The sequence below is a fragment of the Empidonax traillii genome, unplaced genomic scaffold (genome assembly GCF_003031625.1).
Source record: "Empidonax traillii isolate 1590-97213 ecotype Southwest subspecies unplaced genomic scaffold, ASM303162v1 scaffold448:size1359114, whole genome shotgun sequence".
Classification (NCBI taxonomy): Eukaryota; Metazoa; Chordata; class Aves; order Passeriformes; family Tyrannidae; genus Empidonax; species Empidonax traillii.
This window is the reverse complement of record NW_020955641.1, coordinates 1,268,113-1,294,586: the sequence shown is the minus strand read 5'-3', so window position 1 is coordinate 1,294,586 and position 26,474 is coordinate 1,268,113. Positions and strand designations below refer to the sequence as shown.

At 40.0% G+C, this 26,474-nt stretch overlaps 1 protein-coding gene across 4 annotated transcripts in view; it reads right to left on the bottom strand.

Annotated features, from left to right (window-relative positions):
- Window positions 1-26,474, bottom strand: part of ZMYND8 (zinc finger MYND-type containing 8) — a 44,214-nt gene that overhangs the window by 15,626 nt on the left and 2,114 nt on the right. For all 4 annotated transcript variants that reach the window (XR_003572494.1, XM_027895047.1, XM_027895049.1 and 1 more), the window contains exons 2-8: window positions 17,615-17,685; window positions 8,024-8,172; window positions 3,923-4,141; window positions 3,004-3,117; window positions 1,821-1,913; window positions 1,124-1,211; window positions 434-489 (exon numbers count right to left, since the gene is read on the bottom strand). Coding sequence is in view for 3 of the 4 variants with exons in the window: in XM_027895047.1 (XP_027750848.1) it covers window positions 434-489; window positions 1,124-1,211; window positions 1,821-1,913; window positions 3,004-3,117; window positions 3,923-4,141; window positions 8,024-8,172; window positions 17,615-17,685 (790 nt within the window). In the remaining variant the exon portion in view is untranslated. The remainder of the gene's footprint in view (window positions 1-433; window positions 490-1,123; window positions 1,212-1,820; window positions 1,914-3,003; window positions 3,118-3,922; window positions 4,142-8,023; window positions 8,173-17,614; window positions 17,686-26,474) is intronic.

Below are 26,474 nucleotides of genomic sequence, written 5' to 3'. Positions count from 1 at the left end.
TTAGCCTGTCTAGTTTGCAAGCACCATTTTCCCCCCAATTTGTGGGTATAAATCACCATTTCCAGGTGGCCAAGAAGGCCAATGGCACATCAGCAGTATTGTGGCCAGTAGGATACCAGGGCACTGACCATCCCCCTGAGCTGGGCACTGCTGCAGCATCTCAAATCCTGTCTTTGTGCAGAATCCATATATCCAGTCTTCTCTCCCCTCCCCTTCCCAGAATTTTTAATTATAAATAATTAATATCCTAATGGAAAACACATTAACAATGCCCTTGCCAGACACCATTCTCTAGGCCGTGGATAAGAAAGCCTACAAAAATTATAGTTCTGCAACACACAGGTAAGAAAACAGATATTATTTCACTCCAGAATACATGAGATTGAACACTTTAAAAACACAGAACAGTTTAGTTTAATTGGGGCACTCATACCTCATGCTCACAGATTTTGATGATGACTTTTGCTGTCTGTGTCAATTTGTGATTTCCTGGGGAAACAATGAAATGCTTTAATTAGGAAATCAGTACATAGTATTATGATAAAATCAACAGTTTTCAGATTTAAAAGGTAGTGAAAAAAACAGAAGAGAACATCTAAAAATGATGTAAAAACCTATGTGTAAACTATATGCTTGCAAAAGCAGGACATGAGCACTTTTCTTCTCAATGTAACAATATAATAATCTTTCAATGCTCCTTTTCAAAGTCTATTGCAGCCTCCCCCCCACCAAGGCACTCTTTCAGTGAGGGATGTGCTGAATGACCTTCTCAGGTAGGTCTCAATGAAGTGCTGCACAATGCAAAATGCTACAGCAACTTTGGGGTTGGAACCAGGTGATCTTTAAGGTCTGTTCCTACCCAAACCATTCTATGATTTAAAATTATGTGATTTTTTTTTTTTTCCTAAGGTGGAATGAGCAAGTGACAGCGCAGGCTGTATTTGGCCCTGCACTTTTATCTATGCAAATTGTTAAAAAAAAAACAACCCTGTTACGTTTAGGAATTATGGTCATTAACAAAGATACTTTCAGCATTTACCAACTAGAAGTCTACAAATGGCTCCATGGCTTTACTTATTTAAAAGTTTCATATTTGAGGACATAAGTAAGTATCAACACTTACCCCCATTGTAAATAATGCAGTTGTGCAAAATCCATTTGGCATCAGCCAAAAATGCTTCAGTGCAACCGTACATTTTCTTTTTAACATTCTGTAAAGAAGAAATTAAGAACACATCAGGAAACAGAAATGAGTAAAAAGGGGCAGCTTCTTCCTCAACATTGTTTCCTATCAGTTATACAATTAATAAAACTGACCCCTGGAACTGTTCAAGCCAGGCTGGACAATGCAAGTCCCATTATCCACCTCTTGACTGTTTTTTTTCTTTTACACCTCAGTGCAGTGGAGATCACAGTATTTGCTGAATGATCAGTAAAATGAGTCTGGAATGACCCCTGGATATACACCAAATGGTCTCAGATCAATGAACCAGTGATCCACAAATAGCTTACAAACATGATGATCAAATGCAAGCCCTGGTTCCTGGAGATCATTCCTGGAATTAGATGAATTTAACAGGAGGAAGTCAGCAGTGCAAGTTTGTCTTTTACACACTGTTTTTCCTGAGCATTTACCAGTTCAGACAAAACAGTGTCACTGTTGAGCTGGCATGTGATTTAGTGGTAACTGAATTGACTTCTATAGTAGCAAAAAAACCCCCATCAAAATAATTTCAAGCAACTTTCTCTCCCCCACCATCGAACACTTCAGAAATAGCAATCAGAGTCAAGGAACCTGCCTCTGTCAGCGTCATACAAACCTTCTCTAATGTACAAAGGTCCATTGGATGAAAGATATATTCTGCATAATCTGGGTGTTGATCCAGTGAAACTGGCTTTTGAAATGGCTCTGTCTGTTAGGGGAAATAATAAACCACACTGCTTACTGATGTGGAACAGTTACAGCAATGACACAACACTCACTCATTTTCTAACACTGCTTCCAACTGCGTTATCAGAGAAAATTCTTCAAAGGTAATTATAAAATGTTGTAAGGAGGTAAATTATTAGCAGAACAACAGGAACTAAAAGGTCTCATTTGACTGATTTTTCATATGCTGGACATAATGAACTGCAAAAATTAGAGGTTTCATAAAAGGTACTGTTATGATTTGCAGTCAGGGTTTCTTTTGTGTGGAGTTTTAGATGAGGTTCAGCAGAGCATTTTTAGAAGCATAAAGACACGGTATTTCCAATTCACAAGACTCACAAATACTTTTTCCTGACTCTCATTAGAATCACAACTTTAAAACCAATGATGGCAATCAAACTTTTTTCAGAGGGACTGCACAGTCTATCTGCCAAAGTGGAGGGACTGCAATTCTTGGACTAAACCAATGAAAGGACTTGATAACAACACAACAGGTTATTAGTAAAATGCCTGAAGGGCAAAACATCTCAATAGCATTCATTAGACATTAGCTTTCTAACCACATTTCCAAAACACTTCGTGATTTCAATATAAACAAACACTGACACTTTGCTACTGAAAAGCTGCATTAAAGCTTCTAAGGGCTCCATCTGATAGTATTTACCACTCCAGAGGGAAAGGATTTGAAGAGCCAAAATCTGTCAGTACCCAGAGGAAGAAGTTGTCACTATTGTTCTTATGCTAAAATACTTGTCACAGAGAATAAGAGATGCAGAGAGCCCATCATTCTGCACATATGGTTTTCCCAACATGCTCTACAGTGACTACAACACTGCAGGCACAGAGACACCCTCTCTGCTCCTCTAACTTACACACGGGAGAGCAACAGGAGTTAAGATAACTCATCACATTTCCATTAACTGTTATCTTCTCGCACGTGAAAACAAGGCACAGCCTGCGTGGCAAAGAACGAGGGACCAGAATTGCTGAAACAACTTAGAAGCAAGAATGAGTGACTGGAAGAGCTGAAACTTGGAAGCGTGGTGATTTGGAACAAGAAAAAAGTTCCTTACCCCTGGCTGTTTCATTTTCTGTAGTGCAAACTTCAGTAGATAGGATAGCTGTTCGATGGTGAGCATTGTCATTGCTTTACTCTGTGTTTCTATGCATTCTGCCACTGTGATTTTCTACAGGTTCAGATTGAAAAAAAAAAAAATTTGTCAGTAAATATTTCTAGGTAAGTCCTTCTCCACTTAAACATTCTAGTATTCAAATGGACTATAATAGCTGTTTTATACCAGAAAAAGCCCTTTCTGAGGATGCAATGTAAGTACTTCAGATGCTTGTTTTACTTGGTTTTTGTTCTTGGTATGTTCATCCAAAAAAAAAAAAAGGAAAATACCAGAAAATTATCTATCATCTTCAGGATCACACAAAGTAAAGGTGTGAATACATAAAATTTCCAAATACAATGTGGGTTCACAGCAATGTGGACAAGTGAGAAGGTCACCTGGGCTCTAATATAGTAAGTGATCAAAAGAAAAAAACCATGCAATAAACAAATCTGCTTTCATTATAGATATCTGGGTGCTAAGTATCCTCTCCCCAGAAATCTTTGGAGAGGAATGATTAAATTCTTCCTTAGCCCCTCAGCAGAAAGAATAACAAAATACCCACTTGTTTATGTAGACCCTACAGTGCATTTTTTTCTGCACCTGCTGAAAAGCTGATCAGCCCCCAAGGAGAAGCACAAGTTAAACTAGAGGAAAACTGCAGAACCTTTTCATAATTAGTGGTGCCTGACGAAGGGACCACTCTTTGAAATGGTGCTTTTCCAGAGCTGGAAACACAGAGGAGAGGCTGAAGACTCGTGGTGATAAGAAGGCAAACACAACCCAGGCACACACACGGAGAACAAGCGGTGAAGCAGAGCCTCTCCCGTACAAACATTTCAGCACACACAAAGAAATGCGCCCCTTCCATCCCACTGACCTCACACTCTGGGCAAAACCAATCCCCCTCTGGTTCGGCTGTCAGTTTCAGACACTTAGCATGATAAACCCGAGGACAGAGTTCGCAGCAGAGGACTTGGCCTTCCCGATGACAAACCCAGCAATAGAAATCATTCCGTCCATCCTGCGGTACAACATCAACAGGGTCTGTGGTGAGTGGCTGCTTCATATAGTAAAACGGACCATGTCTTAGTTCTGACTGAAATGTAGGCAAGAAAAACAGGTTTGGTTTCAAAACAAATTTGCATTTTTTCGCATCGTTAACATTCATAAATTTATAAGCAAACAGCAATTAACAGAGTCTGATTAACACGTATGCAAAGCACAGTATCTTAGTCATGGCACAAAATCAGTCATGAAGGAGTTTACTTCTTATTCAGATGTCGAATGACAGTTTGCACTCAAGACCAGAAACAAATTTTTCGTGGCAAGTGAGGGCGTCGAGTGCAAGACATGCAATCCAACAAGAGAGAGCAAACACTTGAAGCTTCAAGAAAGAATTATTGCTACAGAAGCCATTAGCTCTTCTGAACTCGGAATTCCACGGGGCTGTGCAAGCTAAATACTGAGACATTTAGTGGTGGCTAAACCTGGGACAACTGAAGAAGTTAGTCCTGGAACAAGGAGTAGAACACCATGCAAATCTGGGCTAGTTTGCAGCAGCTCACAGCTTTTGCACCATGAAGCAAGCCAGCACCAATTCTGATTAATAAGGCAAACTGTAGAGAAGGGTGACAAAGGAGCGAATTCACAACATCCTGAGCAGCCACCTCCGCTACAGGAGCAGGAGCACCGGGAGGGATTTCATTCGTCATCTAAATGCGCATCAAAATTAAAGACTCACAATCTCCATTGCTTTGCCTGCACTAGAAAGCAGCGTTAAATTTGTAACCTGCATGAACTGGTCTTCCACTTGAGCCCGACAGCTCAGAGACGACACAGCTGATGCCAGAGCACAAGAAGTGAAGAGCCTGGGAGGGCTTAAGGGGGTCCACAGATACCTAAAGTTTATTATATCAGCTTTGAAGAGCTGCTAACATTTATTGGGAAACTCCATTCTATTTATTAACGATAAGGGAACTTCAGTTCTCTGTTTGGTATTAATTAATTGCTGAGGAGGGCACAGGGGGAAACAATCTTGAGATTTTAGGCAGTTTGTCTGATGTAAAAACCACGTGCTCATGACATCACTCAAGCATCCAAATGCTTGTAGTCAGCGAAACCATTTTGTTTGGTTCTCAGGTCGTTTTGCATGTGTCCTACATTTACACATCTGGAAGGTCTGAGATCCCTGGGCTGTCACATCCCTGTGTGATTTTGTACCTCTGGGGCATCCTGTACAGAATCAGTCACCTGGGGCATAAATAATGTCACCAACACCAACCCACATGCTACTTTGAACCATGATGTTTTTAGATCTCTGAAGTTAGAAAGGATGAGATCTAATTATTTGCATGAATAAAGGACCTCCAAGGTAGAAGTGACAACCCAACTGAAGATGTTATAACTCCAAAAACACCCAGAAGTGGTATCATCTGCAGTTATCTAACACTGCATAATATTTTAGGCAAAGAAAGGATGGTATCCGTAAACATTCTGGCATCTAAAATTTCCTAAGAATTTGTCAGTTTTGGTGGTTTTCATTTTCTGTTCTACAGGTGATAAAGCCTCAAAAGACACTTTGTTCCCACCACAGAAATGAGCAAAATGACACTTCTGTACTTTCTATATATATATACACATTTAATCCTATAATATGACAAGACTTTCAGAAGGAAGGTTCTTTGAGACCTTGAGGAGTAAGTGGGACAGCACAAGGATTAACTCCATTTCAATGTTTTGCTACTACAACCATTCAAACAGGTACAAAGGCATAAGGAAACACAGAGTAAGGAAAGGAATTTCCAGTAATTTCCAGTGTAATTTCCAGTGCAGAAACATGTTCTGTTTGCAGCTTTATGCACCACAGCTGTGAGACCAAAATCTCAATCTTGTATACGTGAAGATGGAGCTGTGGGGCATTTCCTCCACTGCAGATAAAGGAAATCACCAGAAGAATTTAATACATATTCTGACTTTGAAGTAGATATGAGTAGTATGTGCACACTTTGTAAGATTCAAAGATTCAGCTTTAAGGAAAACGTAAAACCTGTGAAACTATCCCACAGAAATCAGCTCAGAACATCCAAACTGAAGAGAAGTCCTTTTTTGCTGAAGCATGAGAAGAATCAGTTTTCTGTTCAAGGATGCTTATACCATTTAGACATCTATCACCTTATTTTGCCTAAGCCAAATTTAAGAAACAAAACAAAGCAAAAATAAAAAAGGTTCAGAGACTCAAAAGAGGTTTCCAGGGATGTTGTGGTACCTCAAAACAGACTGATCAGCCAATCAGAAGCACAGCTATCAGCTACATGATACTTGAAACTTAACCTGAGAGCAAAACTTAACTCACATCTGCTCAGCAGCAAAAGGATCTCTAACAACTCCTGCTACCACACAGAGCAGAATTTGCACCTACTTCAAACACAACAATCTTCAGGCCCACTTCAAATTTGACATGCAAGACAATATGAGAAACAACTTGTGGAAGCTGAACGAAACTAAACAGATGATATTTTCTTGCTGACTTGTAATAAACACAGCAAATTAGGCAAGTCTGATTGGTTTTTCTTCATTATTTATTCTATCCTGTACATTTCAGGTCTGAGATACCTGGAAAACAGAAAAGGATTTACCGAGGGGAATGTACCACGTTCAACCACTGCAACTGTGTTTTCACATGTATTTCTAAATGCAGGAAGAAAAAGTGGAAATTAATACCCTAGGATTCAATTCCACTGTTTGTAAAATTATCTCTACGCTGCACAGGTAGAAGCTCAGACTTCAGTGGGGCAACATCTCCCCAGAGGATGTAGAGGAATAAATCCAGCCTGAAGTGAAGCTCAGCAAAAGCCAAAGTGACCCCAGTGCACAACTTGCAAGCACATCTCCACATGTCAGACCTCCCAGTTATCCTGAAATAAAACAGGGTTGACACTGGTTTTCGAGGCCTGATTTATTCATAGGCATTGTTGCAGCACAACTGCAGTGATTGGGAATTTCATTTCCTTTCTTCACCAGTGCAATTGTGCCAGGATAATATCTAATGTGGATGTTGTTATGCCAGGAAAAAGTGCTTCTAAATGCTCAAAACTTAATCCCGTGTTCATTATTCCTGGTAAAAAAAAACAACCAGTGACTGACACACAAAAGAACTTTGGAAAATACACGGGTATGTCATTGTTACATGAGACATGAAATAATTTCAGCAAGGCTCAAGACTGCCTTCATGTAATCTCCTCTAAGATGACGCAGATGCTTCACAGCATTTGCTATTCAACACATAAAATTCTTTCACATGCATCATACAATGAACCAGAAAGTGTTGAAGTCTTCCAGAGTCAAGTTCTTCCAAGGATTACAACAAATGCTGTCAATTCAGTATTCAGAAGTCACCAAAAATGAGTTTTCCAGCACAAAGGCTGAAAAGCCAGTGTGACCCATTGATTCACCTCCTATTGGTAGGAGTGTACATTGCCCAGAAGTTTTAAGGAAGGGGAGGGAATCTGCAGAGAACCAAGGATGGAGTTGACTTTTGTTAATAATTCGTAATAGGACAGGACTGAAAGCAGATGAAGAACTTCCACTGGCATTATGAGATCTTTCTCATCTTAGATATCACACCACTGAGCATTTCCTTTTAATGGTTTTATCTTATAACAGCTATTGTTGGTTTTTTAATTGTTTTTACATTTCTTCATAATAATTCTGTTCAAAATTACATTTATTGATTATACATCTTGGTAGCTTTGTGAAATCAGTAAGCAGGACATAGGTGGTCTTCCTCAACAATAATAAAAGAGCCTTCAAACCCAAATGATAATGTCAATTCCTACCCCCATTGCAGTAAAAAATTAATAACCAACTTCTTAAGAGTACAAGAACGGAGCTTCCTAAAGAGGAGTGAGCTCCTGATCAGCGGCCCCTACATCCTTTACTGTTTCATATTCCAGCATAACAAAACCATGACTTCTCTTACCTGCTCTTTATTATTACTGTTCAATAGACCAGGTTTCTTTTTCTTTTTTATAGGACTTGTTGATGCATCTTGTGGTGAGTGGCCATTAGAGGAATGTGGAGGGCTGGGAAATTTCCTTTTTTGTGCTGTGCGTTCAGCAGAGCCAGGATCTACAACAGATGCAAAGAACACAGTTAAAGAGTGCAGAACATCCCAACAAGGTTATGGTTTGTCATCCACGCCGTGCAAAGATTTTAAATTCATCTTTTTAAAGTTAAGAACGTTCTCTCAACAAAATTTAAATGATTTCTAATGCTCAGCTCAATTATAAAGAACCTACTGATAGTTTTCAAAAGAAACAGGTGTGTAATGAGCTGTAACGGACACCCATAGAGCAGTGACATGATCTTGGCAAAATAAAAGTGGAAATTCATCAGAGTTGGTTTAACATGTTTAATTTTTCCCTAAGCTTTTAATGCATGCAACAAACAGAACCACGGTCAAAACCGTAAGGATCAGAAGTCACCCACGTCACAGAGAAATAACTGAACCATCCCCAACACACAGAAGTGCACAGGAAAACAAAAAAACTCAGAACCTGGAACAGCTGCACCAGGCTAACAGCACAAGTCATTGCAACAACTGCAGGAGAAGTGCCTGCCACCAGTTCCGTAGGCACAGCAGTGCTGCCCAGCACAAACCTGGTGTCAGCTCGCAGGGAAACTTTTATGTTGACATGAGGGGCAAACCTTTGGCAAAACACAGTTAAGCTGGTTTAAAGAAACAAACAAAAAATGTTCATGTTTTGAGTTCTGACACTAGGACGGGACTTTTTTTCCTCCCCACAGACCACTCCCCTTTCACACTTGTAGGCAGCACTTAGGACCAGTTATCTCCTGACCAGTTATCTCCTGACACGCCTCGGCTGGATTCAATCAATACGATGTGTCTGAGGCCACGATTGCTACTCGATGTGTTTTGAATCAAGCAAACCTGCCTGCCACTCCGTTTAGCCCAAAATTTGGATTGATTTGACATTCCAGAGAACTGCCAGATAAGGGATGTCACCTGTATGTGTGTCTGCTTCCTCCCCTCCTTGAGCAATTATGACAGTAAAAATCCTACCACGGTACAACTCTGCTGACAGGAGGAGGAGGCTCAGTGGGTTTGTCAGTTTAGCTGATTGTGCACAGAAGGTGGCAGAAGAACTCCTTGGGCTGGGATTTGCTTCCCATATCCCAAGGGAGCTTCGCCAATCCAGCTGTGCTGGAAGAAATGCTGCAGCATCAGTGTCAGCTGAACCAAAGCCCACAGCTAAACCGAAGTGATCAAACCTAAAACCAAAAAAAGCTCTGAATTCTATTTTTTTTTTTTCCTCATGAAAGTAGAACAGAGCTTATTCAGCATGGCAACTGTTTGCACCCAGTGATCTGCAAAACCAGCATCACACCGTACCTTTTCTCATCTTCCCGTCACCACATTAAGTCTTTGTTTCTTTATTATAATTTGCAGTTCCCAACAGAGCCTTTCCACACATAACTAAAGACAGTCTTAAGGAAACTACTCTCACTGTCAAGTGCTGATCATGCCTTACTCTTGTTTTCTCAGTGCAGGGAGATGAGAGAATTGTCTCTCTCTACAGCAAACAACATCCCCAAAGGACTTGCAAGGATATCTGAGCCAGAGTTTCTCACCAGCAAATAAAGCCATTACTGTAACTCCCTCAAGAGACTCAGCTTTTATTCCCTGACTGTACCTATGCAGGGACTGCTTAAACCAGCATAGTTTTCTGCCCTTTGGTTTCCATTTCTTACATCCAGGCACAAAACTGCCACCAGTGAAGCACAAGAGTTTCCTTTCAGCTCCTCAGCCTCAGATTGTGGGGATTACCAAGAAGCTGACTGTGACTCTGCACATTGTGACTCAGCTTCAAGTATGAAAAAGAAAATCAGCTGTAAAGTTCCTGCCCCCCCATGATGTAATGCTTTTCATTTTTAAATGCTGTTTCTTCCTAAATTAACTGATTCAAGGTCAGGAAAAGGGTTAAACTGGTATTAGCTAAACCAGAACTGAATTACAATTCAGTCACAGTCAAATCCAATCTACACTTCAGCAGAAAAGGTGCTGATTCAATACTGACCCTATGAAATGGTTACACAAACAAAGATGCCTGGGTAAGTGATTTGAAAATCTACTTTAAGCAGTGTAATTCTCCTCCGTGGTTCAAGAAGCCTGAGCATACAAGGGATTCTCAAATAAACAAGTGGTGACTCATAGACAACATACAAAAACTGACCTGAAATAAACTTCTTTTTTTTTTTTTTTTTGCAACTAGCAAGTCATTTCCTTGAGGCAATGTAAGATGTAACTGGAAAAATCAAGGAATAGACAGGAAAACAGCAATGCACAGGCATCTTCTTTCAGATTTAGTCATGCTAATGGAACAGACCCATGTCTTTAACTATCACGGTGTGTTGCCAATTTACCAATCTGTGAGGGACCTAATAACATGAACAATCTTTTAATTCAGTTTAAGTAACAAAAGAATGGCAGCACCTACTTAAATCTTTTGAGCTATATCTTCCAATTGCAACCAAGATTAAAAGAAAGCTAAAGTTGCATTTTGTGTGAATTTCTTTCAACATTTCTTCTCCCTCCCTGGCTCTTGCAGCTGTGTGAGTAGAGTTTGAGTGGCTGAGCTGTGAACCAGATCAAGAACCTGATTCCTGTTAAAACAAGGAGAAAAGTTACTTTTTAACCTGAATCATTTTCCTGGTGTTGTGTTACTTGAAGGAAGTGAAACTAATCTGAGAGGACTGGTCTCTTTTGTTCTGATTTAAACTCTGCAATAACTTGGTGACTCCATTACCTCAGAGCTGGATTCCAGTTTCTGCACCAGAAAGGAGCAGCAATAATTTGTGTGATCTCTTCTACGACAAGCAAATATTTTTTATTTAAAGTGTTTGATGAGCAAGAACGGTCTCACTTTAGGAAATATCCCATCATGTCAGATTGTCACCAGCTGGCACATACTCCTGCCATCTCCCTGCTCCTTCTGAACTCCTTTCACATCCTCAGCACCTCAACCTGAACCAAGCCTCAGAAAAGCATTAATTTGTGCACCCCCACAACTTTCCAACTGAGAAGGCTGAGATCACGAGCAGTTGCTCAGCACTCAGTTAATAAGTAATGAAACGTTCTGTGTACTAAATGCAGCAGAATAAATTAACATTCCATTGATAAACCACTTGCACTCACAAATTCACTTGCCAAATTAATTCGCCAAATTTACTAAAAAATTAAGTTGGCCCAGCAAGCTTAGTCTTCTTATTTCTTGATTTCCTGTGTGATTTTTGCTTTCTTAGCACCATTTCAAAATTGTGCTTCCAGCTTAAGAGAAGAAATAGACACCTGAGATAAATTTTTAAACCCTCACTAAAGGATACCTAGTTTGACATCACAAGGTTGGTATTAATTGGTCTGTGATGTTACCAAGGTTGTCACCAAGCACCTATGAGTGCTCTTGCAAACCACCCACTGGGGAACAACAAGCTCACCTGAGCTTCACCTGAAAATTAAAAATCTTTGTTTTAGTGTGCCAACATGTGATTAAAGCATTAGTAACTAGTGCTCCCAGGAGACAGACTAAAGCATACTTAAACCCTAAAGCAACTTAATTTCACACTTTAGGATGATTTTAGAGGGACAGTTTTATGTGATGGCAATGCAGTTTTCAAGCAGATAACCACGATAATGGTTTAATACATTTTATCTTGGGAAAAACTACAAAAAAAAAAAACCCCAAACAAAACTATATTATTTATATCAGGGATCTTATCTGGCTGCAGCATATGGAGCACAGACCACAACCAGACCTTTTTATGCTCTAAACATTGCCAAGCGCTGCACTGTGAACACTTCACAGCAGCGATTCCTGACAACTCACTGAGAAGTCTCGTTTTTCTCAATGGAAGGAGGTGCCAGCTCAGAAAATGTCTAAAAGTAGGATGTTGTTTCCCTTGCTTTTCCTGTGATGCTCAAACGTAATTCTTCTTGAAAACAAGCAACATCAACATGCCTTACTGTCAGAACACAGCATAAACTGCTAATTGACAGTGATGTCTCTTCTTTCTTTCTTTCCATACACCTTTTTTTTTTTCTAATTTAAAAACTTATGCTAAATACAATCAAAGCAATTCCAGACTAAAACCATACCGAAATCATGTCTACATATGTATTTCTAGGCACCTCTTATATTTGCATTAGTTTCTCTACCAGTAAGATCTAAGTTAAGGCTTCCCAGCACCCCTCCCACAGAGAGAAAAAGGGAACAAATCGTTTCTCTAGCACTGTTGTTTGTTCACCCAGGAAGCAAGACGGTTTGGAAAACTGATATGGGCTAAAGAAATAAATAAATAAACACTTAAAAATTGATTTCAGCTGGATGAGCACAGCAACAAGTCCCAAAGCTGAAAGTTGCCAGAACAAAGGGAGAGGATGGAAATGTGGCTGACAGGAAGGAAGATTGCCAGCGTGGCAGGTCTGACTTGGATCACAACACGTTGCCTTGGTGTTGTATCCTCAACAGTGGATAGCAAGGCAAACAAGTAAATCAGAATTACAGTACACCACGATTTTAAAATTCAACCTCACAAAAAGTTAAGACACTCAAAATAAAAGCCTTCCCCTAAAGTGTGGAAATTGCAGGATAAAAGCTTTTACTGTCAGCAAAAGAATTACCCTTCTTTGGGACAGGGTATACCTGGTGGATGGGAAGTAAATGTTTGCATTTCAAAATAAAATACAGACAATCAAAAAACTGTCTTAACTACATTAGGTTTCCTACACTTTCATTAGTATTAGTTATTCAAATTCTGTACTTAATTTTCATCTGTTTTAGACACAAATTCTACGAAAAATGAGCTGGTTGCTGCTCGTGGAGCAGAACTTTTCTGTTCTGGCCATTTTCAGAAACACATTTGTTTAAACAATAACAAAAAGAAAATGAAAAAAGCTTTCCAATATGATTAGTGACAAAGATGGAAAGATTGGCAGTCATTTTGGTTTTCCAGGAGCCAGCAAAAGCAATGTATTTTCTCAGCATTATTTTAGTCTCCCAGGAGATATCAGTAAACTGAGACAGAGTTACACCAGTGAATTTTCGGTAAGTAGGTTTTTGATATCTTGATGCAAGTGGGTCAAACATGCAAAATTATTAATAATGTTTTCAACTAGAAACACAGTCAACTGCTCAATATAAGTCAAACACTCAGCAGAAGTGTCATTTAAACAGAGCCAGCCCAAGGCTACTTCTGTTAACATTAATTCCCTAATGCCACATTATGCCTTTTATTATGACACCCAGAGTTCTGCCAACATTTGGTGAACCAAATCAAGGAATTAAATTTGATGAAATACAACAGAACAAAAGAACGAAAATTTAATGAACAGACTTTCATGAAGAATTCATTTGATGGCTGTAAGAAACAGCTGGGCTGGCTTAAAAAAGAAGGTAATGTGAGAGAAGGTACAAGAAAACAAAGGTGACTGAAGACTTCTTAAGCTGTCACTACCCCCCAGAAATGTGTATCTATGCCTTCAGAAGGAACAAGAATGAAACCAGAAAACTGACTTCTAACCCAGACTGTCACTCCTCTCTTCTTTCCCCCTTTTCAAAATCTCTGAATGCCTGTACTTTAAAATGGTATGGAGAGTAATCAGTGAAGAAATCTGCAAGAAAACGTAGCAGTACTAACTCCAGTTTAATCTGACAGCAGGTTTCAGTTAATAATTGATATGAATTCCTGAATTGTGAAGCCTCCCAGTTAAATTTATTTTCCTGAATGGTCATGAATAGGCTTAACGATTTTTCAAATCCATTACCTATACTACAGCAAGGTTAATTATCTTCAAAACACCTACCAAAATCATGGATAAATCTTTCAGAACTTTCACTCAACTTTGAGCCATTTCAATCTTCTGCCAGAATTCTGAAACATGATGCAACTGCAATCAACCACTAAAGCCCTGTTTACATTCCAGAAACATCACCCAAGGTAATTAACCCAATCCAGTTGCTCAATGGAATAAATAAGCAGAGGTCAGCCATGGTTGTGTAAATTCTGTGAACTCCTGCTACGTTACAGTTTTACACGAGTATAAAAAGACACTGTTACTCGTTACTGTAGGGCTTTGGAAGGTGAGAAAGAAACGTTTTCCAACAACTTTGCAAGGTAAGGAGCTGTGAGGTGTGGATAAGCTGGAGCCTGGATGTGGGGGAATTGCTGCCAGTGAGGGGAGCCCCTAGGACCAAAGCATTCAACACCAACCTGCTGCAGTGAGGAAGCTGTAAAAGTCACAGTCCTCACCATCAGCCAGCAGATGATTTTATGCCAAGCTAAGATCATCTAAACCAGCTGTCCCAGCCATGTCCAACATCTGTTCAACTCCCCAGTAATCAGGTTCAGGGACATAAGTAGGTAGAAAACCACCTCTACATCCAAGTCCTTACCTGACTGAGAAGAGGACTGGCTAAGAGGCAGCAGAGATGTAAAGGCAATGTAAGAGATGTGTGACTGATGATGGGCAGAAGAGAGTCAAAAAGCTCCTTCTGACTGGGCACTAAACAGAGGATGTTCCAGTACTAGGCTGAAATGCATGAAAACCTACATGGAAGTCACAGCCCAGTGGAGAGTTCATTCTGCCCAAAGAGAACGGGTACAAGTGGAGGCAGAACTGCACCAAACAATTATGTTCGTTATTCTGCTCTGGAACCACAACCTGGAAATGCTTAGGCATTTATCCAGAAACCCTGCAAGCCCCATCTTGAAATATTTAATAAACAAGGTTAAAAAGTAGTCCACAGGGCTGGAACAGAAATACAGCAAGATGTTAATGTATCATACTCAGAGGACAAAATATAATAATATTCTAATCCACGGCACTTCTCCTTCATCAAACAACAACTCTCTTGGCTCCATTTCATGTTTTTGGACTCTGCATTCTCTTTAAGCTGTTGTTTCCCAGTTCCAGTTCTCAGATGCCTTGCACCTTCTTATTCTCATCAAGAGAGAAGAGCATTTTAAAACCTTGCCTTTAGCAAAGCTGCACATGCACAGCTTATAAGCAGATCTAAATTATAACTGCTACGATAACTCCACTCCTCTTCCCTTTCCCCCCCTCATCTGTCCCCATCACTTTTTGCAGACAGGCACTTCCGTGTATTAGTGAGGTTAATGAGTTCATGATTCAGGCAAAACTGGTACTACAAAAAATGATCAGTTTTCTGCTAGATCAGCTGCTTGATACAGCTGATTGTGCAACAGCAGAAGGACGAGGAGAGGAGAAGAGCAGAGAAACGCAGCTGAAGATAAACACAGGGCTGCACAGCCCTGACCCCAGCTATGCCCTCACTCTTGTATTTCACATTACAAAGTAGTAAGTGCAAGCTTTAAGCTCTGGTTTCATGACAGCCTAACCCCATCCAAGTGCTTGCTAACAAAGCCCTGCACTTCCTGCACCCACCTGGTGTGTTCCTGCCCTCTCTCTTAGACCAGTTCTGGCACACTAAGCCAGCAGAAAACTGTTCATGTTCTATGGTTCAGTGAGTTTCCTGCCAGCTTAGGTATGGAAGGAAGTGGACAAAAACTGCTGCACCGAGCAGCTTGACCAGCTTAGGCTGCTTTGAAACCACCACGTCACTTAGAGAGCCGTTCAAAGGCTGTGTTAACACCCGTGTCACAGATTAAACAACGCACGGTTTGGTTTAGCCCAAAACTCAACTGGAATCGATTTAGAGCAATTAAACTGCTTGTGCCAAAACAAGAACGCTCACGAAGAGGTCTGCAGCAGGCTAATTGGTTTTAAAGCAATTAAATTTCTTTTCCTACAACTTTCTTTGGACGCAGCCTCAAATGAGCTGCAGGAACAGGAGCAGGGCAAGTCGGGTTACAGACTTGCAGCACATCCGCTTCTCTAGGCCAAGTGTGAAGTTACACAATAACAGGGATTGATCTCCTGCACAGGCTTCTCACACCATCAAAAAGAAACAAACAAAGCACAGAGAGCTGTGTGCTCCCCTTCAGGGTTGTCCATGTAGGGTCAACTTCCTCATCCACATCCTTTCTCAAACACACAAGGCAAAACTCTGCACAAGAGAATTGCTACAAGTGCAGACACTGCTGCCACTATCCACTAGTTCAGAACTTTTCTGTGTTTTTTTTTTTTCTGCCTAACACAGAGTATAATAAGTTTTAAAATTCTGCATTGTAACTTCTCTGCTGCAGAAACACTGCACTGAACTGACAGAGGAACTTGTCTCAGTCATATAACAGGAGTCCAGGAAGATTCATCATACCAGGCCAGCTCTTGGAGATGACATTTATAGTTCTTTTACTTTCTGTGAAAAACTGTTATAGTTCTACCACTAATTCACAGGTTAGGCTGGGTACACAACAAAGTAAGATGGCTTACAGGCAAGTCTCAAGATTTCTTTACAACCCACACTCTTCACTGAAAAAAAAATAGAAAGCTGTAAGGGCTTGGGGTGGGTGGTTGTTATTCTTGTCCTTAGAACGGTGCTGGTAAGGGTTTTATCAACACACATGCCAAACTTAACAAATCAACTAAAGCAAATCCATATCTACTTTAATAAATATGATTTATCTTATTATTATTCTTCATGTAATTTAACCACGAATGCAGATGATCTGTGCCACCCTTTCAAGACAATTCCATCTGCACGTTTCGTTGACTTATGACCCCCGTTGTAGAAAAGCAGTAAGTGGGTATTGCAAGAATTTTAAAAGGACGGTTGTAGCTATTGCTGCTATTTTACGGAAATGGTTTCCAGGTAAACTCAGCTGCAAAGTACTGAAGGAGATGGGCAGGCAGCTGGCAGTGAATTACAGTGAACTGGAATAAACAATTCCATGTGAGTATTCTGACTGAAGGACTTTTCTGTCCCCCCACTCCAAATGACAGTGGGAATATTGACACTCACATAGATGGTTACAAATTTAGCTTTCTTTATACCAAGAGGTAAAACTTCATTTGCCTGTAGTAACTCATTCACAGGAAAAGCACCAGAAACCAGGACAGAAATTCTCAGACACCTGCAATTCCACCACGTTTAATTCATGTCAGGAATGGACACATGAATGCCCATGAAATACATACTGCTCAGGGGACCAGCTTCTGTGCAAACAGAAATGCTACTGTGGTTATTTATTCTTAGAAAAAAATAAGATTCTTTACTGTAGGAAATACTACCTTATTATTTTTGCTGTTGCTACTACCAGCACTATTTTCTCCTACATAGCAAATCTACAAGTACTTTAAAGGAAGCCATGATAAGTGAGATAATACAAGAGGTTGATGGTTTTTCATAGTTTAACCTTAGTTATTCATAAATCTGAAATAACACTGAAATATGTGTGTGTGTGTAGGTTTGATATTTAATGAAAACCAAGCAAAAATTGAAACACTTATCATTGTAAAAAATGCAATGAATCTTGAGCCTTCACTCAAGAGCAGCTTCACGACACAGTCTCAGTATCCCGGTTTACAACCAGCTGTGGTGTAGAACCAAGATGAAATACTCCTCTTACTCACCTTTGGATCGAGTGGAGATGTCCATCCCCTCCACCACCTCCTGCTCTGCCTTTATTTCCTCTTCAGCCAAGCTGCAGGATTCAAAAAGGTGAATTAGAATACTCAGAGACTGTACTGTTCTCATGCCTAACTTCCATCCACGAGGGTCAACATAACACCGTCAAGCACAACTATATTAAAATTTCTGATGAAATGAAAGGCCTGCTGTTTGCCAAAGCATACACTGATCAACACACGTTGAGAAACAACCCAGGTACACGTATGTAACTGCAAGTTACCAATCACAAAAGTCACATTTTCATACCAACGACAGTCCTGTAACATGTGGTGAAGATTATGGCACTGCGTGTATAAATTGCATGTGTGTGACAGAACAACAGGAATTCTGTTCCCTGGAGCTCCTAACCCAGGATAAACTGTGTGGACAGATGCCTGCCAACATTTAAATGTTCATCAGCATTCGTGAACAGATTAGCTGAAGTAACAAGACTTAGCAACACAGAGCAACTTGCAAAATTAGAAGCTAAAGTGCAACTTTGAAAGCTATTACATAAATAATGTTAAGGATTTTGAAACTAGACCACATAACAGCAAACTGAATATTTATAATTTATTGGCAATACAATTCCACCAAGCATTAACCATAATAAAGAGTAAATAGTACAGAGTTGTTACCACTCAATGTTAACATACTCAGTTTTCATTTGCTGCAGGGAGGATTGAATTATTACAAACTACATTCTGATATTCTGCTTTCAGAGTGATGCCACATAAGGAGGCAACTCAACGAATTTGACTACTTAAGTCCCTTTGGGGAAAGAAGGTGGAAAGGAGAGGAAAAATGAGTTAGAATGAAGATTGATTTACACACCCGTTTTGGAGATCTGGCTATGGCAGATGTGAGGTAAAAGCAAGCATACAATGTTGAAGCAAACCCAAATTCAAAATGATACACAAACGAGGTTCTGGTGCCTCAAGCAGTTATCACAGTGTCCACCAGAGCACAACAGCCATGGGGGATGCAGATCCTCTCCTCTACAGTGACAACTTACTGCTCAGTCTGCTCATGGAAGTTGCTGCCCCTTTTGCACTGACATGGCAGGTTATCAATTCCTGCTGCTGTGGAGTGGACTGAGGTTCCATTCAGCCATCCCAGCTCTAGGGACAGAGGCCAAGAGGACAGCCAGGGACCTTGGCTTTAGCCACTGTGCATAAGTGTGCCTGAAACTGCTCATCGGAGCTCGGAAACAACAGTGAGGACTTGGTTACGTTTACATCAGAGAAACTCTTTAGCCTGACAAACAGTTTATATTAGCAGGAGTTGTGTTAGGGGTATAAGTTAAAAGATATTCCTAAACAAAGTAAAACTTAACAGCAGAAGGACTTTTCAGTCTGGTCTTTGACAAAACTACTTTTAATTAACTATTAGCACTTCCTTGCACACTTCTAAAACAATACAGTTATGTCAGCAAAAAATTTAAATATAAATTAACCAAGATCAATGTATGAAAACCCCAAAGCTGAGAAGATCCATGAATTCCAGAAATCATAATTCTCCACTTGTCATTTGTACAGGGAAATAATTTACAAAGTCACAGAACACTGAAGGGAGGTTCTGTTCTACCAGCATCCACCTCATGGTCCATCTCACGGACTATTCTGATCCTTTCAGGAGCAAGGAAAGGCAGCCATAGGACTAAAATCAGGGTAAAAGTGTAGCACAGTTGACTGTAGCACAATGCTTCTCAGATTTATTTCGCATGGGCAGATTAAATGCACAACATAGCTGACCATCCTGCAATGCTCACCCATTTACTATGCATGGGCAGATCAATTATCCTGCACATTCGTTACACCCTTTCCCAGGGGCCTCCAGCAAAGAAGAGCTGGCAGAGGGCTACAGACACCAAAACATTTCATGCACCACTTGCCTCTGCCCGTTCCTCTCCTAAGCAATGGGAAGGGATGGGCTCATGGGATGGGTTCATTGTTCTCTCCCAACGCTGCATTGCTTTTTTTTTTTTCTTCCCCTCCCTCTTTATAAAATCCTATTTCAATATCACCAAACTGTAACAAACCCCCCATTTTTATAACATCATGTGTATCTGATCATTAATGCATACAGGCAAACATGCAATCACACACAGGAACTCTGTCAGGAGAGAAGTAATTTGGCAGTGCACATTACCTGCTTCTAAAATACAGATCCAGTTTCAGACCCAGACTAGGACACACGAGTCTTTACAAGACTCAAGTCAAAGACTCAAGATCATTTTACACAGGCTGCTACTAAAAGGAATGGTTTCCCCAACCATTAACTTCATGTTCCAAGAAATCACATCTATTTTAACTGAGTCAGTTCTGTGATGGAGGTCACTGGGCAGCTGGACATGTGGAAAATAGGAGAGTACCACACATGAGGATGAGGGAAAAGGGCAACATCCTTTTAGCAGCAGCTGACATTTAAGTTACATTAAAGCAATCATCTTATTCCAGACTCATCCAAATCCATCAAGTGCATTTTGTTCAAATCACAACCTCAGGGGAACATGATACAACAACAAAGATGCAGTAGTTGCTCCAAGTCAGTATTAAAATACAGAGTTGTGCAGAACCCTGGATGAGAAATGGGAGTGATGGATCAATACAGCAACACCAGAGCAGGAACTGTTCCTGCTTCCCTGACCAAAGTACCAGGGGAACTTACAGGCTGACTGAGGATGTTCTGTGCCCTGGGCCCAAACCCAGCCCTTCAGGGGGTTCCAGGGCAGGATCCTATGGATTAGTTACAACACAGGAGGGGTTTTCAGCTCTAAATCTGTCTGTCCCCACATAACGAGCCTAATCCAGGAACCCGAGCCATCACCATTCCGAGTGTTCTCGCAATAGATCTACAGAGGCAAGAAAAAGATTCCTCATGAAGAGTTCCAAGATGAACAAAGTATCTGAACCACATCCCTGATACAGTGAATCACAGAACAATAGAACGGTTTGGGCTGGAAGGGACCTTAAAGGTCACCCAGTCCCATCTCCCCTGCCGTGGGGAGGGATGCAAACATCACAGACAAGATGCCTGAAGATGGCCTTCCCCAAGGTCTGACCACTACAGTCACCACTGCCACCATTCAAACAACGTCACCTGAGCAAGTCATTGTACATCGCAGCAAATGAAACAAGATCATCTTTGACACTCAAGTCTGTAAATACATTATAACAATTCACAGCAAGTTTACAGTAACTCCTGTAAAGCTGACCTTTGCACCTTATAAAGCACAAACTTCCAAATGCAGATGTTTCGTTAGCAAGAGATTTCCTATTAAATAATTCCAGAAAAAAACAGGTCCTTAATCAGAGGTACCTTACTGTTACCCACAACAAAATAAAAGGAAAATTAGGACCAGCAGCAAAATAATTATGAGCAAACATATGGCTCTATGGAAACAGCAACTGTGTGATCAAGTAGGCTATTCTGGAGAGTTTTATTTTGAGAATTCATTTTTGCAGGGCTCAGAGCAGTTATTTCAGCCAGCATGCATTACTGTCATGCAAGTATGAATGCGATGGTCTGAGGCTGCAGACCAGAAATGATATTGGAATATACTCAACTAAGTACCCAGATGAATACAATAAATTCCTGAAGTCATTCTGAAAGCTGCTCTTAATTCCTCATTAAGGTGAACGAACACAGAGAAACGTGTTTTAAGAGCACAACTGAAATTTAAGCTTTGCCAGTTTTCCTGTCAGATGAACAGAACACCAATTAATCATTTAAAACTTCCCTACTCATACTGACAAAACTTACAACAGCAACAAAATTGTTTTCTACAATGTTAAACTGATTTGTTCCATACAAATTAGTTTAGCATGTCTGAAGGAGGGTAGAAGGGGTGGAGGTTATTCCTTTGGGGAGAGTTGGGCACAGAAAGAAAAAAAAAAAAAAATTAGGATTGCAAACATACAAGACTTATTGATACTTAGGTAAAAATGGAAAAATAACTTACTGCCTAACTTTTAAACATGTTCTCTACTAAACTGAAGAGAGGGTGAGTTTTTTTTATATAAAATTCAGTTTCTCAAATTTCACACCACAAAATAAAATACTGGTTTCTCTGTTTAGGAAAATCAGTCCTTTACTAACAGTAGTACTTACCTGAAAAATGTCCATATACAAGAATATTTAAACCTGCTCTAACCTATATTAACTATGAAGAGCAATTAGAAGTTGCAGATGAACTACTGCACCTTGACATTTAACCAAGAAAAACTGAGAGATATGGAAAACCACTCGAAACAGCTAATGCCCACATACACAATCTAGATTTACATCAGGGAATAACACATTAATTCCAAATCAAGAACTACGTATTTCTGGAATTAATTTCCTTTTAATTAACAGAAAACAAACAAAAAACCCACTGATTTAAGACCATAAGCACTAAAAACTGAATTTCAGCCTTAAGATAATTCCTGCCTCTCCTACATCACATCTGTGAGCAGCAATTCTAACTAATGATTTCCAAAAACTTGCATTCAATAAAAAATTAAAAAAAAAAAAAAGGAAGAAAAAAAAAGTTAAAAAAAAAAAATACTAGCATGCCATTGCTGAATAAATAGCAGCTTTGTATAAGCACTCACCTATAACAGTCTCTTACTCATCGGTAGCTATGCTATTTATGCAGGGTTCTTAAAATGGCGTCTGCCAGCACTGCACTGCCTCACTCCTGGACTGGAGCTAAAATGGGAGCACTTTGTTCAATACCAGCAGCTCCTGTTTACACAGCGGGGCAACATTCAAAGCAAGCATCTAAATATCAGAAATGGTACAGAACGACAAAAAAGGACACCTGACATCCGAGTGTTTAACTGAGAAGGCACGGGAGAGGGAGATTTGTGAAGTCACAGGTTACTAAGGAAATCACTCAATTTTAGCTTCGCCCTCCGGTTTGAGCACCTCGTGCTTTTTACGTTTCCCTTCGTAGAATTCCCTGCAAAATGCCTCATTTGTATCAAGCAAATAACATTTTGTATTAAGCAATTAGCACGCGCAAAAGGCTTGCTCACATTATCTGTGCACAGCAATGTTTAAGCTAGTTACCTCTGATAACAGGCAAATAAATCTATTTCTCATTTGGAGAACGTTTAGGTTCTTTTTAAAACCTCCCTCTAATTCAGTGTCCATTCAAAATAGCTGCACAAAAGAGAAAAATCGGGGGAGGGAGGGAGGGAGGGAGGGAGATCCTTGGTGTCACACAGTCATCTTTAAGACTATAAACTAAACAGCTGAGGCCCAAGCAAGGCAACCAAACAGCTACAGATTCCAGACTCTAAAAATACAGATTGAGAACAATCATGTTTGGAAGTAAAGGGTTATGCTGGCTAAATTAAGAGTGTTAACATCCTGTTAGAGCACGGTTTTAACCTCACAGTGTGAAACACAGATGCTATGACAACAGACAGTAAAGGGTTAACACCATGACAGACAACTCTCAAATAAATGAAACTCAGTTCCTATGAAGCTATTGCTAAATTAGACTTTAACCCATGAATACAAGGGCGTGTTTATTAATAAATATATTTAAAACACTTTCTGCATACAATTTAAAGGGCCAAGCTTGATGGCCTACTTATGATGGTTTCCAGTCTACAGACCCCTCCAAGCCAGTGAGCCACCACTAAGGGGTTTGCAGACAATCACCAAGTAAATCAAACCTGGTCTAACAGGCTTAAATTCACTCTAATGGGATTCACGTGCCCATGGGAAAAACACTGGGAGGGGATCCACAAATAACAAAACTTGAGAACTGCTGTCTACTACACTCTACGTGAGGAAAGGTTATGTTCAAATTCCAAGATATTTAGGAAATTCAAATTAATACCCTGAATCCCATACAGAGAAGAGGAGAGCTGTTACTGAGATTTACAACCCTTTAACCAATTATGCTGGAGTGGTACCATTACTATGGAAAACTGACCATGACCTATCACTTTTCAGCTACTGGATCCACAGGGCCAGTAGCTGAAAAGTGATACAGTACAATACACTTGAAAACAAAGCAAAAAGGAAAAAAAAAAAAAAAAAAAAGAAAAAAAACACCACCACACAAAACAACAACAAAACAAAAACTCAAGCAAAAGCGATATCACAAAATGGAAGACGGCTCAGGAAGATGAGCCAACTGAAGTTTATGGACACTGATCCAAAGGGCTAAATTTGTAATGTAATCTACCTATTTATGAATTTTGAGCATGAAGTTCCTTTTATTTCATGCTTCCTTAGCAGCCACGTAGATTTTCTGCTACATTTCAGTACTCCTACCTAATGGGGGGGGGGGGGTGGTGAATGTCACATTTGGAGTGTTTTATACTCTGCATTTTTTTCATTCCCAGTATGTTAAGTAGTGTCATTTGTTTAAAGAAATTACTCAGCTTTTCCCTAGCACTATTTAGCTTCCAACTAAAACAGTTTGCCTGCAAAGAATGTAGCCTGCAAAAGGCTTTTAAAAAGCTACTGTTTTCACCATGATTTATAATCCAGATCACTCCTTTGTTTTTCCCCCACTGCATTCTTTGTCCAGTTAATTACAAAAGTAACTGGATGTTGGCACTAAATAATAATGGCTAATCATATTCATCCTGGGCAATTCAAATTACTCTTTAGTAGCCAGAAAACTTACAGTGCAATTACATGATTAACTGCTAGTTATATTAGAATAATGGCCATTTGCTACAAGCTGAATAAACCTCAGCTACATTTCTTCATACATGTCCTGTCTAACTGTGATATTAACAGGATCCAGTCCGGCAAAATCTTGGGGAGAAAGCATACGTGCTTTTTCCCTGGGTCTGTCACTCAAACAAAAAAAACCCACATTCCATTTCTGTCCTGAACAGAAAAAAAAAAACCCCACAGCTTTATAAAGTGCTGCTTTATTATGCAATCTAGGAAAAGTGAGTGATAACACCGTACCTTGACAAAGCACCAAAAAAATACATGAAAACTCTTCAGCCTGGCTGAATTTGCCTTGCTTAGACGGAACAAAGATGGCAGAAATTTCCAGAAGGCCCTTCTCAGCCCTGCCACTGCAATTGTCAATCTTTAACCTGCCCGCTGCAGCAATTGGCTCCGGCGCTGGCGGAGCCGCGCCATTGGGCTGAGCTGCAACACAGCGCTGCTGTCCCTACCTTGCCTCAGACATCTTGCTGCAATGCAGACATTTGTGTGGGCTTTTTTTTTTTTTTTTTTTTTTTTTTTTTTTTTTTTTTTTTTTTTTTTTTTTTTTTTTTTTTTTTTTTTTTTTTTTTTTTTTTTTTTTTTTTTTTTTATGAACTATAAAGGAATTGTATTTGCGTTGATTAAAAAGAGTGAACTCTTAAACGGGCTCGCGACGCCCCGTTCCGTGCCGCGCACGAGGGCAGCGCAGACAAACGTGTGCTCCGCTGTCAGCAGCGTGTCTGGAGGTGCAGATTTGAAACAGATCCTGCTTTAACAAAACCTGGGGGAGCCATTTTGACACGGGCTTTCTGATTGCAGATCGCTTGCTCCTGCCTCCTCGCATTAAATAAATATTATGTTGTTCGCTCTTCGGGACCGAAAGTGAACTGCTGATGTGTAGGAACTGCTGTTAGGAAAATTATGGCCAAACGTAATTTTTGGTCATTTAGCAACTGAAGGACAAAAAAACCCGGAATAACTTCTTAGCTGTGTCAGCACTTTTTGTGTATGCTGAAAAATGCACTAAAATTGCACACAAAAAATGCTATGACATGAAATCCACTGGTACCCCAGCAGTGTTTCAGGTTGCAAACTGAACTAGATATTTTTATAATCTAATCCTGAGGGATGGGGGGAGAGAGCGGGGGGGGGGGGGGGGGGGGGGGGGGGAGGCCAGCTGTTAATCAAAGTAAGACAGTCAAAGTAAAATACTCATACTGGTAAACAAGGAACCAGAGGTAATTTGCTGTGTTACAGAATGTTATAAAATCCATGGTAAGGCTCTAGGAAAGTCAGCATGTACTGTGGCTCAGTGCAGTCATCTGCAAAGCTAGCCTAGCTCCCAGCTCTTCCCTAAAATCCTGGATGTGTGTGGACTGCTAAAACAAGTGCAAAAATCACATTAAAAGCACAAAAGCGCATCCTTCCTCTGCTTTTGTAACAGCCCTGGTGATCACTGAAAAACAGCTTGTTCAAACAAGCACGCAAGCGCTACAATTAAAACCTGCATAAAGGGCACAAAATGTTCTAAATTAGTTATAAATCGAGCAAGTTTGTCTGAGATTACCCTTTGTATAGCCTCAGAAACATATGCTCATTAAGTATTATTTACTTTGCTTCCTAAGGTCACTTCGTTGCTGAGAACTAGCACTTTCATCACACTGAAAAGCCCAAGGAACGGCAAAAATGCGCTTTGCCCTGCAACCACGGTAATTAATGATCTATGACCAAACAGCAAGTACAATATCTTTCACTGGCCTGAGGTAAACAGGAAGTAAAAGCTTCAAAATGTAGAGACAAATCACTAAAAAAGCCAGTGCATTCAAATTAAACAGCTTACATGTACAAGTCCCTTAAAATGGATGCTAAGCAAATCTCTTTTTTTATATGGCTAACCACTAACGTTGCTTCATCTACTGCACTAGCTGACCCAGTAAAAACAAAATGTTTGGAAAACTATTAAAAAATGTTCAGAGAGTAGCATGCTGCTTACTTACCAACTGTTCAAGCACTCATCTCATTTTTCCAGTTAAGAAGATACAACAGGCTGGCAGATTTGGGAATTGAGCAAAAAGGAATTTCTTGAAACAATTACGTAGCATTAAACCAAAAGTTTAAAAAAAAAAAAAAAAAAAAAAAAAAAAAAAA